This window comes from Artibeus jamaicensis, unplaced genomic scaffold (assembly GCF_021234435.1).
Source record: "Artibeus jamaicensis isolate MK-2021 breed Jamaican fruit bat unplaced genomic scaffold, CSHL_Jam_final contig_467, whole genome shotgun sequence".
NCBI lineage: Eukaryota > Metazoa > Chordata > Mammalia > Chiroptera > Phyllostomidae > Artibeus > Artibeus jamaicensis.
This window is the reverse complement of record NW_026521845.1, coordinates 6416871-6431369: the sequence shown is the minus strand read 5'-3', so window position 1 is coordinate 6431369 and position 14499 is coordinate 6416871. Positions and strand designations below refer to the sequence as shown.

At 37.3% G+C, this 14499-nt stretch overlaps 1 protein-coding gene across 2 annotated transcripts in view; it reads right to left on the bottom strand.

The window, feature by feature from the left end:
* BRINP3 (BMP/retinoic acid inducible neural specific 3) overlaps window positions 1-13831 on the bottom strand; it is a 193742-nt gene extending 179911 nt beyond the window's left edge. Inside the window, exon 1 of one of the 2 annotated variants that reach the window (XM_037142914.2) lies at window positions 13596-13831. In XM_037142914.2, the coding sequence (XP_036998809.2) occupies window positions 13596-13831 (236 nt within the window). The remainder of the gene's footprint in view (window positions 1-13595) is intronic. The other variant, XM_037142915.2, reaches the window with a different exon arrangement.
* Between the last annotated feature and the right edge of the window lie 668 nt (window positions 13832-14499).

The following is a 14499-nucleotide window of genomic DNA, read 5'->3' as shown; positions in this document are numbered from 1 at the left end:
TCAAAAACTAAACAGGATGTTGAGTATTTTTAGTATTAAGCATTTATTTTAGGTTTGCATTTTTCGCTGAATTAAAATAGCCTTTCTATGTTAAAAAAATCTTCCTTTGACATGTATCATTTGTCCACACTAGTAGCTATTATAGAAGAACTTAAAATGCTAGATTATTATTACCTTGTTTCAACTTATCATTGTTTCATATTAAAAACAGACCTTTGAAAGGCTCCTTTCCCCAGGGGACTGACTGTCAGTTGTGGTCCAGGAAGGCAGGAAGCTTCCTGGAGCATCTTATTTGGAGGGAAAGAGTTCTTCTGGTCCCCTGATCTTTCATATCTTCTTTTTAAATGAATAGTTCTTTATGCTTCGGTCTGCTCCAGCTCCTGGTGGGCCAGGCTCTGAGGCACGCAGGCCCTTTCTGGGGTGTCATTAGGACACCAAAGCTAGTCCTGAAGTGTTCAGCATGCTCCGCACTCTCCTATGGGGGGGTTACCTCCTTGTTTCTGGAAGCTGAGCACTTCCCTTTCATGTCTGAGGTTTCACCTCAGGCCACAGCCAAACATCCCACACATCTGTGTTAGTACTGGAACCGAGTGTTTCTTTTTTTTTTTTTTTTTTAATTTTGAGTTTGTCTTTTCATCACTCTCTGCCCCTTCTCTCATTTCACCCCTTTAGTTCTGGTCCTGTGTCTTCTTTGTCTTCTCCCAATTTTCCCCTTAACTTCCCTTCCTTCTCCCCTTGGTACTATCCTTGTTCTCTTAGTGTCTTTGTTTTTTGTTTGTTTGTTTTTTTCTGTTGTTTGTTTGTTTTGTTGTTGCTGTTAAGGTGAGATATATGATTTGTCTTTCATGGTGATATTTGGTGTGATTGAAATGAGTAGGATTATCCCAGGGATGAAGGATGGTCAATGAAATAGTAAATGTAATACATCACATAAACAAAAGTGGAACCGAGTGTTTCAAAGGTAGCCCACTCTACTACACTGACTTGAATTCTTTGTTCATTTATTTAGCATCGAGTCAGAGAAAGGGTACTGATCAAATATTAAAAATACTCTAAATGGATTCACATAATAGTGCGTACTTTCCCCTCTATAAATATTATGAACAGCAGCAGGCAGATCAATTACTCTTACCATGAGAAGAATTATCATGCTTTTTCATATTGGCAATTTAACAAAAAAAAAATGTGGGTCATTTTAGCTTAAGTTTTACTTATGCTTTATGCTATATTTATTTATCCAATGCAGCACATTTAAACCATTTTCGAGATTAAGTTATTACAAAAGAATGAAATATTTTTCTTTGATATTTGCCTATTCACAAATATATTTGTCAAACTTCACTTCCCACATATTTCTCAACTGTTCCACCCCCGGGAATGGTGGTGGTGGGGGGGAAGCATATGTACATGTGCAGCTTCTGTCATTGGTGCTAGACATCAGTCTTATTTTTTATTATCATTATGGTCGCTTTGTTGTCTACAAGAATTTTATCATTTTAAATCACTACGACCCAACTTTAAACAATGTAAAGTAAGTTCATGTTAAGCCAGCTTCACGGTTAAACCTAACCTGTTCTTTTGCAGATGCTGGACCCTGAACTTTAAATTATATTTGATTTCTTAATCGGTGAGAGTGTCACATATATGATTTTTTAAACGAGGTACATGTGTGACCTATTTTGGGGTTTGCTCCAACTTATTACAGATTTAAAAGTATCTTATCTTCTGCCTCTTTCCATGAAAGATAACTTGTTTATGGATAAAGTTCTTGAGTCTTAACCTTTATCCTAAACTCTGCTGTATTACTTCACTTTGTTCTCAAATGTGTTGCTATGTAGCCAAAGCTGAGAGGCTGGCGTAAAATATTATCACTGGTTACTGTGGTCTGCTCTCAAAATCATACATATTTCCCTGTCCCAGTCTTTTCAGATCCATCCGGAGACACCAAGTCTCAGAAGAGCACCCAAGGATGAGAGACAGAGTCTTCATGTGAAAAGCAGTATCATTGGGAGAGCGGGGATGGGTATTGTCAGACGTGTCATCACAGGGATTTTAGGGGTTCGTACGTACTTCTCATTCAGGTTGTTGGGAACCACGCAATGGCTTAGTATAACACCCCAATTGTGTATCACTGGGAAATGCCTGGTAGAAACCAGGGTCTAGAAACTCGGCCCACCTGCTGGTCATACCAGAAGGGACCGGCAACAGCAAGCGTAGCAGAGTCTTCAGAGGTTAAAGGTTATTAGGTCATGGGAAAACCACCCCAGAGGGGCTCTGAAAAACACCACAGGTCAAGGAAAAGAAAATGTTGATGTCCAAGGATGTTAGTTTCAGAAAGTCATCTTTCCTTCTGTTTTAATGCTGGAAGGACATTTTGGACCTCTGCCAATAACATGCAAAGAAGTATGTAAGAGAACAAACCTCTTTAAAGGAACACGTGCAGGAGATGAAGAAGCCAGAGCGAGAAAGGAGATGTCATTAAAAGGATGATGGATGAGACAAGGGAGGACTCCCAGGGAACCAGCATGGCAGGAATAAAATACAAACGAGAATAAAGGCCGACGCAAACAGGAACGACACTACCAAGGCATGGAGGGCAATACCGAGAAAGATCTCTTAGAAAGGAAAAGAAAAAAAAATAACAAAAGCAAGGTGACAGTCTGAAGGACAGAACAAAATTGAGCAAACTATGAGTCAGAGGTACTATAGAACAATTTACAGACGTAGATAATAATTAACAACTCAGCTGAAAAAAGTCTTAGATGAGGAGAAAAAAGATTTATGCGTGGAGACTGACACGACTGCACCATTTCCAGATGAAACCAAGGACTTAAAACAACAGCTAAATGCTGGCAAATACATGCAGAATGCCTTAAAATACGCATTTAACACAGCTCATAAAATGAAGGAACAACGCTTTTACATCTTCCATCTCCAGCAACCAATTTACTTCAACAATGAAGAAAGCTGACAGAGAGCCAGAATGAAAAAAAAAGTGAGTGCCAAATTACTTGGTTCAAAGAAATTTACATTGTGAACTTACGATGGCAATTCTTTCTATTATGAGTCAGCAGCAACATACTTAACAAGCACATATTCTGAACGGGGCGACCTTCCCCCCCCCCCCCCCCAGGGAAATGTGAACTTGAAGCCAAATAAAATAAAATGGATCTTATGAAAAGAGGCTGAGGCAACATGGAATGTTATATAACAGCTCAGTTGGCAAAACCTTGGTGTGACCTTAAAGAACTATACTTGTTAGAATTATTTCCAAATCAATAACCATTAGGTCCAAACAACGTTGATTTGTGCCTTTCTGAAAGGTAAATGGCTCCAACAAAATTGTGGCAATAAAATCTCCCTCTCTAACAGTATCCATTTCAACGGGAGGCCAATAAATCTGACTTTCATGAAAAGCCAATAAATAATGAAAAGCCAAGGATTTTGTTTTTAATCAGCAAAAATTTAAATACATTGTCAGTAGTGCAAAAAAGTTTTGTGCTTAGTCATTGATATGTAGAGTGTATAGTTTCAAAAATGAAGAAGCATGTATTTCTGCAATATTACAATATGATCTGAGAATTCTGTAAGTGTATATGTATGCTTTAGTTTGCAAATATGTAATGAAAATATGTATCTGAATCCAGAGGATAATATCACAATTATTTCTGGGAGAAGAAATAAAATATTCCCCATCTCATCTTTACACTCCCATTCCCCTCATTTTTTTTTTTTAAACAGAGGTGTTGCTATGGGAACATTAAATGTATAGTATGTCTGTGATTTTTATGTCATAGTTTCCACCATTCTGCCATCTTATACCTCATGGGAGAGTATGTTGCCTAATTAAATATGTCATATTAAGAAATATTTATATTATCAAACTCGAAAACAGGTACGATTTTTAAAAAACTATGTAATCTCAATTGTGTGAAGTATGCACAGGAAAAGCGCTATGGGATGGAAATATTCCCAAAGGTAAATGTGGTTGTCTCTGGGCAGGATGCCTTTCCTTCTTATCATGTCAGCTTTGATCGCCAAATAGAGATGTTTACTGCAGATCTGACTTTTATCAGAGGTCAGGTGAATCACAGAAAGAAATGATCCTCAAACGTCTCATCAGCCGCTTTGGCTCTTCATTAGTTACTTTCCCAACAGTTGAATTTAATAATGAAAGGAAGAAATATTAATGCTGTGACTCAAACAAAAAACCACAGCAGACAGCTAGGTGTCAATACTTCTGTGTGGGTTGTCGTTTACTCTTAAAAACAAAGCAGAGTCCCAGTTTCAGAACTCAGTAGATGCAGTTCAAGTTTATACTAGCACAATACGGGAGGGTGGAAGGGAGGCTCAGTACTACAATGTTGGGCCATAACCATCTACATTTTCAGTTGAGCTGAGATTTATACCAGGGTATAAAAAAATCGGCTGAATGCGCCTATTCCCGATGATAAAAGTTTAAGGGTACCAATTTGGGGGGATAGGAAGAAAACATGCACAGAGAACAGGTCAGAACCTAGTATTTAAATTGCATAATTGCAATATATTTTAATATTATATGTGACTTTCTCTTATCAAGACTTTGCTACTTCAGACATTATAAAGAATAATGTTGAAGTATCGAGAAAAAGGCATCATGTAGTTTTATGAAGCAAGGAATTTATTTGTTTGCTTCTTGCTTTCGAAACCAATCTATAAAATGAAACAGTTCAACCTCACTGTATAATTTATAAGAAATCAAGTTAATGGTGCTGTAAACTATGAAATATGTTGATCCTGTTCAGAGGACGGCCTTACAGAATTTTTTTTCTCATAAAACTTAGACCTGAGTAATATGTCTGATAGAACTACAGGATAACAGGATAGAACTATAGGATAATGTCTCAGAAAATAGATAACTTATAACATATTATGGATTATTCCACAGGCCAGAACATTAGTTTGAGTAGCTATTTCCAAAAGGACAGTATATGCACAAATTCTCATGAACTTATTAACTTTAAATAAAAACATTCCTGGAATTGTGATGTAAATTTGTTTAACTAATACACTCAGTGTGACTATCTTAATTCATTGATTTTAAATACATGTGATATTGTATATGCATAGGTTTCACTCATTTATATGCAAGTTCAAGAGATCATGTCCTAAAAAATTAATTTTGAAAATTTTATTCTTGCTTTAAAATAATCATTTTAATAACTTATTAAACTGAAAAAGAGGAGGATTTCATTTTCAGTGAGAAAAAATATTACAGAAAAATGAATTCTGTCATGTGCATAAACTTGCAAGTAAACCATTTTCTTTCAAGAATTTCCTACTGCATAACTGTATTTGTTTTTCTGTCTAATGCAAATTAAGTGAATATTAATCTACATTATTATTCATTTTTCTCTAAAATGTCACTCAAAAGCTTATCTGCATTGCTGAAAGAATTGAAAAATAATAATTTGCGCAAAAACCCATGAGCCCTACTGGGCATTCATTTTTAGTATAAAATAAAAACCAAATAATGCAATTGAGAGATATGTACTCAAGGTCAAAGGCAAACCCAGGAACAAAGCACATTGAAGTTCATTCATACACAAATATATACACAAATAGAAAGAGTGAGGCATTGGCCATAACCAAAAATTCAAATCAGAAATACGCAAATCTCAACAGATTTCTATAAAACAGAACCTTTCTCTCCACATCTTGCTACAGTTCTCATTCACTTACAGGTCAGATTATGCCTCATTAAACAGAGCTTTCCCACTTACAGTCCAGAAATTATATCTTAAACATAAATGGCAGCCGAGGAACTTCATTGCCATTGGAAACAATGGGATATCCAACTGCCATTCAGAGATATATTTCTCTGATTTCCAAAGTGAATGCCTTTGGAAACCATAACAGGGAGCTGGTAATCTGTGAATTCAAAATAGTCTGCTCACCCCCTAAGTCATTCAAACATTGGTGATACTCAGAATACACACCACTCACCAAAACTGAACACTGTGATTTTAATGTATTACCCTTTGACCAAGCAGTCATCAGAAAGGTTCATCTTTTCGTGTCTCCAGTTTGACACTGAAGGAGCTGGGGGTTTGAGGGCTGACACCTTCTAAAGGAGACAAGAACTCTCTGTCTCTGCTGGCAGTTCTACTTCCTGTTTTAAGAGGACGGAATGGAGTGGCTGTTAAAATTTCCATCTCTGTAGGACTAATTAGAGGCAGGAACTGTTTCTGGGCTTCTCAACCAACATCCACGCTAACCTTTCTCTGCAATTCCTGCATCAGCCATGAGAGTAAGGAGAAGAATGGAATTGTTGAGGTTTACTGTGGGCCTTCCACGAGCTGAAATTTACCAATGATTCACAATAATGATCACATCTGGTACTTGGAACTCTTAACAGGGAAGAGCTTGCTGGGTCAATCCATTTGTGAACATAAGTTTACAATGTTTGCTTTGAATTTTTGTAAGAAAAGCATACTTTATATGAACCATTTAGTAAGCACAGGTAATAATCAAATCACATTTATTTGAAAGAGGCAATGGAGACTAACAAATATTTTAGAATATGTTTTGTTAACAGGATTGCTCCTGAAGGATTGAGAAGTTAGGAATATTGTTCCAAATTAGAACTAAGGAAAATGGGGAAATTTAATTTTGTCTTATCACTACCCTAATGCACATCTTCATCATTTCTTGATTAGATCACTGTAAATGTCCAGCTGCCATCCTGGTTTCTACTGTTGTTGGCTCTCTAATCCATTACCTTCACAGTGCCAAATAATCTTTTAAAAAGTAAGACAGATCCTCATACAATCCTCTGATCATAAACTTTAACAAACTCTCCTGGTATTTAGAATCCCACCTGAACTCCACTCTGGCGTTAAATGCACTCAAAATCTAGCTTCTTGGTCTTTCTAACTTCAGGAAACACCAGATGCATGGTCCTCCCAGGCTTGCAGGCTCTTTCTCTGGTTAGTAACTGCAGCCTCCTCTGAGTTGGGATAGACTTTCTTTCAGCTTTTGAATGGCTCATGCTTACTTTTCAGATCTCTGTTCAACTCTCACCTTTCAGAGATACCACTTCTTACTGTCATTTTCACAGATTTGTCAAATGGACAACCAGGTTTTTATATCACAGTACGTGAGATGACACGCACTGTGCTCTCGGCCGGAGGACAGTGAAACCGTGACATCCACACAGCCTGGGGTAGAACCAAAATATCATTTCTATAACCTACAGGATGAATGGGAGGCCTGAATGCTCTGATGTGAATGAACAATAACCGGGTTAGTAGGTACAGAGGCTAGAAGGTACAAGCTCACAAATTCTAGCTCTTCACAGGAGGGCATTCCTAATAGTTATACCTGCACATACGTGGATTTTGTTATCGTGGGATGGGGTGAGTTCTCACTTACCTGGGACATTTAAAGAAAGGGTTGATGATCACTTGACCGTGATATTAGAAATAAGGATTAGAAAGCATGACTTAAATCTCTATAGCTTGAGGAGGTGAATCTTAAGGGCATTTTCAATCCTTAGAATCTTTGATTATATTTTAAAAGCCTCACTTCTAAAAATATAACTGCATAGAAATTCATCATGTCTTAGTTTCCTTTAATAAACATGGCAAGTATTCTTACACGGGATGAATCTAGTGATGATTGCCAAAGATTACTTTTCATGCAATAGTTAATCTTCGAGAGAATCCATTTTGTGAACAAAGACCTTATCAGTTTTCACTGGGGGTGTTGGTTTAAATCTAATTTTCTATTATGTTTTAGGATAATGGTCATGTGTTTCTTTAAAATAAGACAGAACACAAGGCCATGGCAGAACAGAGCTTTGCCGATGTGAGGCTAATAGGCGAGCTAGTTTAATTAGTCAGCTGCTATTATCTATTTAAGCAAATAGCCAGGGTAAGGTCTGCTAGAAAAAGGACACACAGATGAATGGTGATGCTACTTTCTTTGCCTTTGCACAACTGTCACAAAGGAAGGGAACAGGCAGCTGGCACATTAGTGGAAAAGAGAGGAAGATTACTAAAAAAGGTGGAGACAGACAGAAAGTAATCGCATATGCAGAATATACGTATAGATGGGGTATTGGTCCCTTAACAATAAACCTGTACATAAGTGAACTACTGCCACATATTGTGAAATCTTCTGTTTCTTGACTATCACTAAAATATTCAGAGAACCTTTAATAGTTCTTCAATAGTAGTCAAAGAGCTTAAAATTTTCTCCTTTGCCTATAATCAAAATTTTTGGCTTTTACACTTAAACTAAAACAGTTCATATTTTCTTAAATTTGTTGATTTAATAAATAGTATACTTTTCATAGGGCCCTTTTCACTATAATATTTAGAGAAACAGATTAAAGCAAAATTAAGGATATATGAACATCCTTTGTGTAGTTTGTCCAACCAACATTTGTAGAACATCTGTGTATCAGCATAGATCACTTGAGACCGAGAGGCAAAGCCCATGGATAAATGTCCATTTACGATCTTTACTTACGATGAGGTATAATGCAAATGACTATTTTTATTAGCATTCATTTAAATATACACAATACACCCACAAGAAAAAAAAAGTGAAAAAAACATGAAGAGATATTATTACTTAGGGTTTTTTTCCTCTAATTTTAAACTTGCCATTTTTGGAACAGCATTCAATTAAAAAAAACACACACACACACATCAGCAACGCAGAGGCCTCACAACAGTGGTAACAAAAGAAACAATACTGATAATTTTGGTCATTGTACTTGGAGAAAGACCACAGAGATAATAACAGGAAGAATTAGAATGCTCCATAAGTTGGAACCAGAGAGAGAAAAATAATCAAATAAATTATTTGTTTGAATGCCAAAAAAAAACATAATTGTTATTTTCTCTTCTGTAAATAATTCTGTGAACTAGCAATCCTGTTCATGTTCTCATTTTAATAGCAACAAACATGAGTGCACTGTTAGACTAAAAATTATTACTTACAAATTCTGTTAATTGTTACAAAGCATGTCCTTTACTTATAATCATAAGATTATATACAATCCCCATTAAGAACTGCCTTTTCTGAAAGTTCTATTTCCTAAACCTTTGAATTAATATTTCTATTTTATTTGTGACTGAAATATTTCCAATGTCCACTAACATATAAAGTATGAATTCATAGGTATATTTGATTGTGAGGTAAAATTAAATACAGTTTTATATTTATTAAATGGCTTAATCTCAAGATTAGAGACATAACTGAATAGAATTGTTGAATAAATGTATTTCACTAAAATTTAGGATATTTATGTATAAAATCACTACCTACAACTCTCTTCTTAATTTATCACTGCACTGTAAAGTGTGCTAGCAAACTAATAGAATGATTTATAGAAGATCAACCAACTAAGAAAAATAGCTTCCTTCTCACTATAGACATCACACTGTAATGTATAAGAAATGAGAAACAATTGAAGTAAACAGGGAGAAGTTATAAAAGTTATGTTTAAGAATTCAAGACAGGGTAGTATGAGAGTTTTAGATATTTTTTTAAAGTATTTATGTAACTTCTAAGAAGACAGAAGAATGAAGATAGATGAATGAACCACTATTGCTTTTTGCCCCATTCCTACTTTCAGAGTTTAAATTAATATAAAATTTGCCTCTCTACTTCATATTTTAAAAGTTTCCCTCAATCTTTATAGATAGGCCTTTCTTTTTGAGATTTATTCATATTGTTTGAGTTTATAAACCTAGGAGATTTGAATAAACTTAATCACTATCATGTTAAACAGCATCTCTTCCAAAAATTAGATTTTCATATTTCCATGCAATTTCATAGCCATATTTACAATTTTTATACTTAATTCTATATGTGGTGGTTACTAATGTGGATGTTATTCTTATCAATACACTTTATTTGATTTGCATTATTACCTTATCGCGCCCAACTTCTTTCCCTTTCCAAGGGATTCTCTCCTCGCCATCCTTTCTTTTTACAGATACCGCATGTAGAAGACCAGTTGTGCCTGTGGGTACATACTAGTGTACGTGTGGGGGGGAGTGTTGGGATTATAGAGAGGGAATTGCTTCCACCCAATCATAATGACACTTCTTCAATTCTGTGTTCTACCATCTTTTGTGTGTTTCTTTCTTCCTTCACTACAAGGTCACCCTACAAGGTGACAGGAACAGTGTCATACACTGCCAACACAAAGGTGTCATTACTGTTTTGTTGTATTTATGACATGTAAAGAGAGCTCTATCAATACGTAGGTTTTGCAAAGAAAGGGGGAGCATCAGTCTCTCTTTCCCATTAACTCTTTGGTTTGCTGGCAATGCTCTGATGTGTGGAGAGAGCTTAGGGCTTTGTCATCAGTAGGAGCTGTGGTTGGAGGTAACTGTGTGTACGTTTGTGTTAGTGATGTGAGTTTCTCATCCAGAGGTCCTGTAAGTTATGAAAAGGATAAGGATTTCCATTGCTTGGAAGAAATAATGCATTTGCTGGTGAAGTGCTGCTAAGTGTATTTCTACAACATAATAACCATGATCGGGGGCTCCAAGTGTAGTAAGAGGCCAGGATGCTCCTAGTCTAGACTCTGCAGCGGGAAGAATTTCTCCAGGCAGAGTCTTTTTTCTAAGAGTGAGCACACTTACCTTAAATGTCTGGGCTTAGGTTCTATTTTCAATCCTCAACTAAGAGAGAAAGATGGCTGAAAACCCAACTTTTAATATTTAACCAAATAACCAACTGAGTGTTAGCAAGCTCATCCTAGAATCTACAAATCAATGATCTGCTCATAAAATAATCACTTCCTGAGTCATAATGTGGATTAAGATAAAAATCTAAAATACTCCTTAATACACATTCATTTAAAAGTACAAGTATACCTAAGCCTTATTAGTTGACCTCCCAAAAAATGCACCTTTCAAAAAAAATCACATTTCTTTTTTCTTTAAGCCCTTACAATGATTTTACTAATGTTCAGTTATGATCTTGCTCTTCTGTATCTGAGATGAAAAGAACAATATGATACTGGAGAAGGAGACAAATGAAGAAAGACAAATGAAAGAGATTTGACATAATTATTTTAACAGGCTTAATGTGTTTTACATTCCTAACTGATGCCTTTCAGAAACTACCTCAGCGCAATGCCATGCATGAAATAGCTTATGACAGTAACAAGAGGCACTAGTAAAATTTTTCTGATCACTTTTGAAAATTATGTGGCCTTTAAAAATGATAAACCTACTGCTTAAATCGGAGAAATATCAATGCTATATCCATGTGTCTTAAACACAAATTCTGTATTAGAGAGCAAAACTCTGTGAAATATAAAGTATCTAACGATTATTTTTAAGACAAATATGACAAACAAAAGTAAGAACAACAGCATAACAAAAAAGCACCCACAAAACCATGGAAAGCTATTTCAATCCTTGGATTTGAGATTACCTGGTATGTCAAAAATAAAGTAAACTTCTCCGGGAAGATCACAGATCTATTCTATTGGATGGAGAGGCAAACAGAATTCTCTGAAATTCCGGAAAATGCTAGTTAGACAAATGAAATATCTCCCACTGGCAAGATGAAAGGAATCTTCATGATTATATTTGTAGTGTCCGTTTCATAGCAACCATCAAGGTTAACAGCATCAAGAGACAGTGTTTCAAAGGTTGCATAAGAAATCCTAGTCTGGTCCAGGCTGGAGACAAGGACACCGTATTCCACTGTCCATGAACAGACGACTTCCATACGTGTTCATTCAGGCCACAGAGGTAAAGATATGGGAAAGGTGAGAAGTACAGGACTAATGAAGGCTCTTAGGAGAAGAGTCCCATAAACTGTAAAGGGGACATATGAGCCTTGCAAACAAATCGCAAGTTGTTGTTTCTAATTACTCTTCACTAGGGCGACCCAAGTCATTTTAATGCTCCTCACAGCCTGAAACCTCTAAAAACATGCTATGCCACGTTTGCAACTCGTCACCAGTCAACTAACAAACCAAACTCCAACAATCACATGCAGACCACACCTCAGACCTCCCAACCGAGATGCCACCAGCTCACAGAAACATACTCTGCACCCATTTGTCCGACATCCTGCTGGACATCCTCTGGCAGTGGGCTGCACTAGAAGATGTTCTTCCACCTTGAATTCAAGGGGCTCCCTTTACCCGATCCGTGTGGGGAAGCCAGCTAAACCAACAAACACGAGCCAAGGAATAGATCTGGGATCATAACATGCTATTCCCTATTGCCTTTCAGAAAGGAAGTCTTTAATAACGGTCATTTCATTTTTTTAAAAATTAGTCTTTTTGTAGATTTGTGGCAGGTCTCTGGCTGCCTGGACTAAGGGATTTCCTATTAAAACACACACACATATACACACAAACCAGCAATTCTGTGAGGCCTCACAGAGCTAGCTCAGTGCCCTCGCTCTCTTCTGCGGAGAGAACTTACACGTTTCTCACAGTGCTGGGTAGGAGACTACATGCAGATCAGAAGTGCAGTGCCCTCTGGTGCACATGCACAGCATGAAATAAAACACATCACAGCATCTACATAGGTGCAGACACACACACACACAATGCTCTATGCTGCATCTCTGTGAGTGCCAAACCAGTCACTGAAAATTGTTAGCTTCCGTCCTGAAGAAACAAGCCAAACTGAACTTTGGTAAGACATTTCCTATGGCAAAGATGGATACAACCAAATCCATTCAGGCAACCACTCATGTTGTCCTCTATTTACGGGATTCACTGCAATCGAATGGTGGTCTATAGGGTTTCAGACACGATCTCTTTTGTGTACCTTATGTATAAGGAAACATTGAAAAGCACAGAATATTAAAGGCCATAAATCTCAACCCCCTCTTTTTTCTTGGCCTTTGCTTTCAGGTCCTATGTATCTACTTCTAGTCCACTGCCATTTCTGCTGCTTCCGAATGTACAATTACCTAATGGATTTTAAAAAATGACACCCTGGCTGGTGTAGCTCAGTAGATTGAACACGAGCTGTGAACCAAAGGGTTGCGGTTTGATTCCCAGTCAGGGCATATGCCTGGGTTGTGGGCCTGGTCCCCAGTGGGGGCCATGTGAGAGGCAACCACACACTGGTGTTTCTCTCCCTTTCTCCTTCCATTCCCCTCTCTCTAAATATAAAAATATATATATATTAAAAAATGGTGAACTGACTCAAATTTCAGTGACCAGTAGAAGATACCACTCCCATTTAAGCTCAGAGAAAGTAACTGCATGGTGTAAAGTAGACAGGAAATACCATTTGAGAAAATCCGCTTAAGAATTTTTGCTGTTTACAATGATGAACTCAACCTCAAAATTAATTGGAATTTACTCCATGGCAGCAACGCATCCCGGAATTTGAAAGGGACATCCAAGTGGTCACCGTTAACCTCATTGTCCTAGAATATATTACATCTATAAGAGACAGGTTTGCATAACATGAAAATATGACTGTGGTGAATGGTAAACAACACCCTCTGATAGGAACCCTTTCCCCTCTGAAACTTTCCCTTAGAGAAACTTATTTATACGCAACCTTCATGGCAGAGATCTCCACAATGGCTTTCCCTTGGCTTCATACCTGTATATCTTGTATCTTGTGCTAAATCCCTGTCGGCTTCTGTCCACAAAATCTGTGTATTCCTGCGAGCGATGGAAGGGTCCCTTATCAGACAGGAGCCAGTCGAAGGGGCTTGTGGCATGCTGATCCGAGACAGCAGCGACCGCTAAAACCCAGCAATGAAGACTCAGGGCTATCCACTCCCATAGAGCCATCAGAGAGAACAGGTCAGCAGCGGCTCTGCTCCGCCATTTCATGCTTCCTCTGGGGACTTAGGGCCGTCATCCTCTTAGCTTTCCCTCAACACCTAGACGAAATACACAGGCGGTTAGTCAGCCCCATGTGGTTCTTTCCGACAATGAAGGGGTTGATGGGGCTAATCCTCCTCTCTTTCCAATCTCATAGCATGGTTTGAAATTTGGCAATAGCAAAAGTGAGTAAGTAAACCCAAATGATGTCTTTTTTGCCCAAGCTGTATCCCCTTCACATGATGTCTTTTTGAGTGCATTGGAAAATACGTCTTGAGTCTAGGGAGGTCACTGTGAGCGTGTCTCACGGTGGAGTGTGGAACCCGGACACCACAACTGAACGTTGTGATGAAGAGTTCTTTTCTTCTGCTAAATGCATTATAACATCAAACACATTCCGGATCAATAATAAATGTTTAATTATAAGTCATGTTACGCATTTTAATACTAAGTATATTTTATTGCTGAGCAATTTTAGGAAAACATTTTAAAATGAGTTAAAGATATTTAGGGAGTTATTTTCATAACATAGATAAGGTAAGTGGTATAAAACTATGGGTTTAAGAACACATACATACATACATCTTTATATCTGCGAGTGTGTGTCTATCTCTAAGTAAATGAATGGATGGATGGATGGGTGGGGGGAGTGGAAGTAGAGGTGTATGTTCACTCAG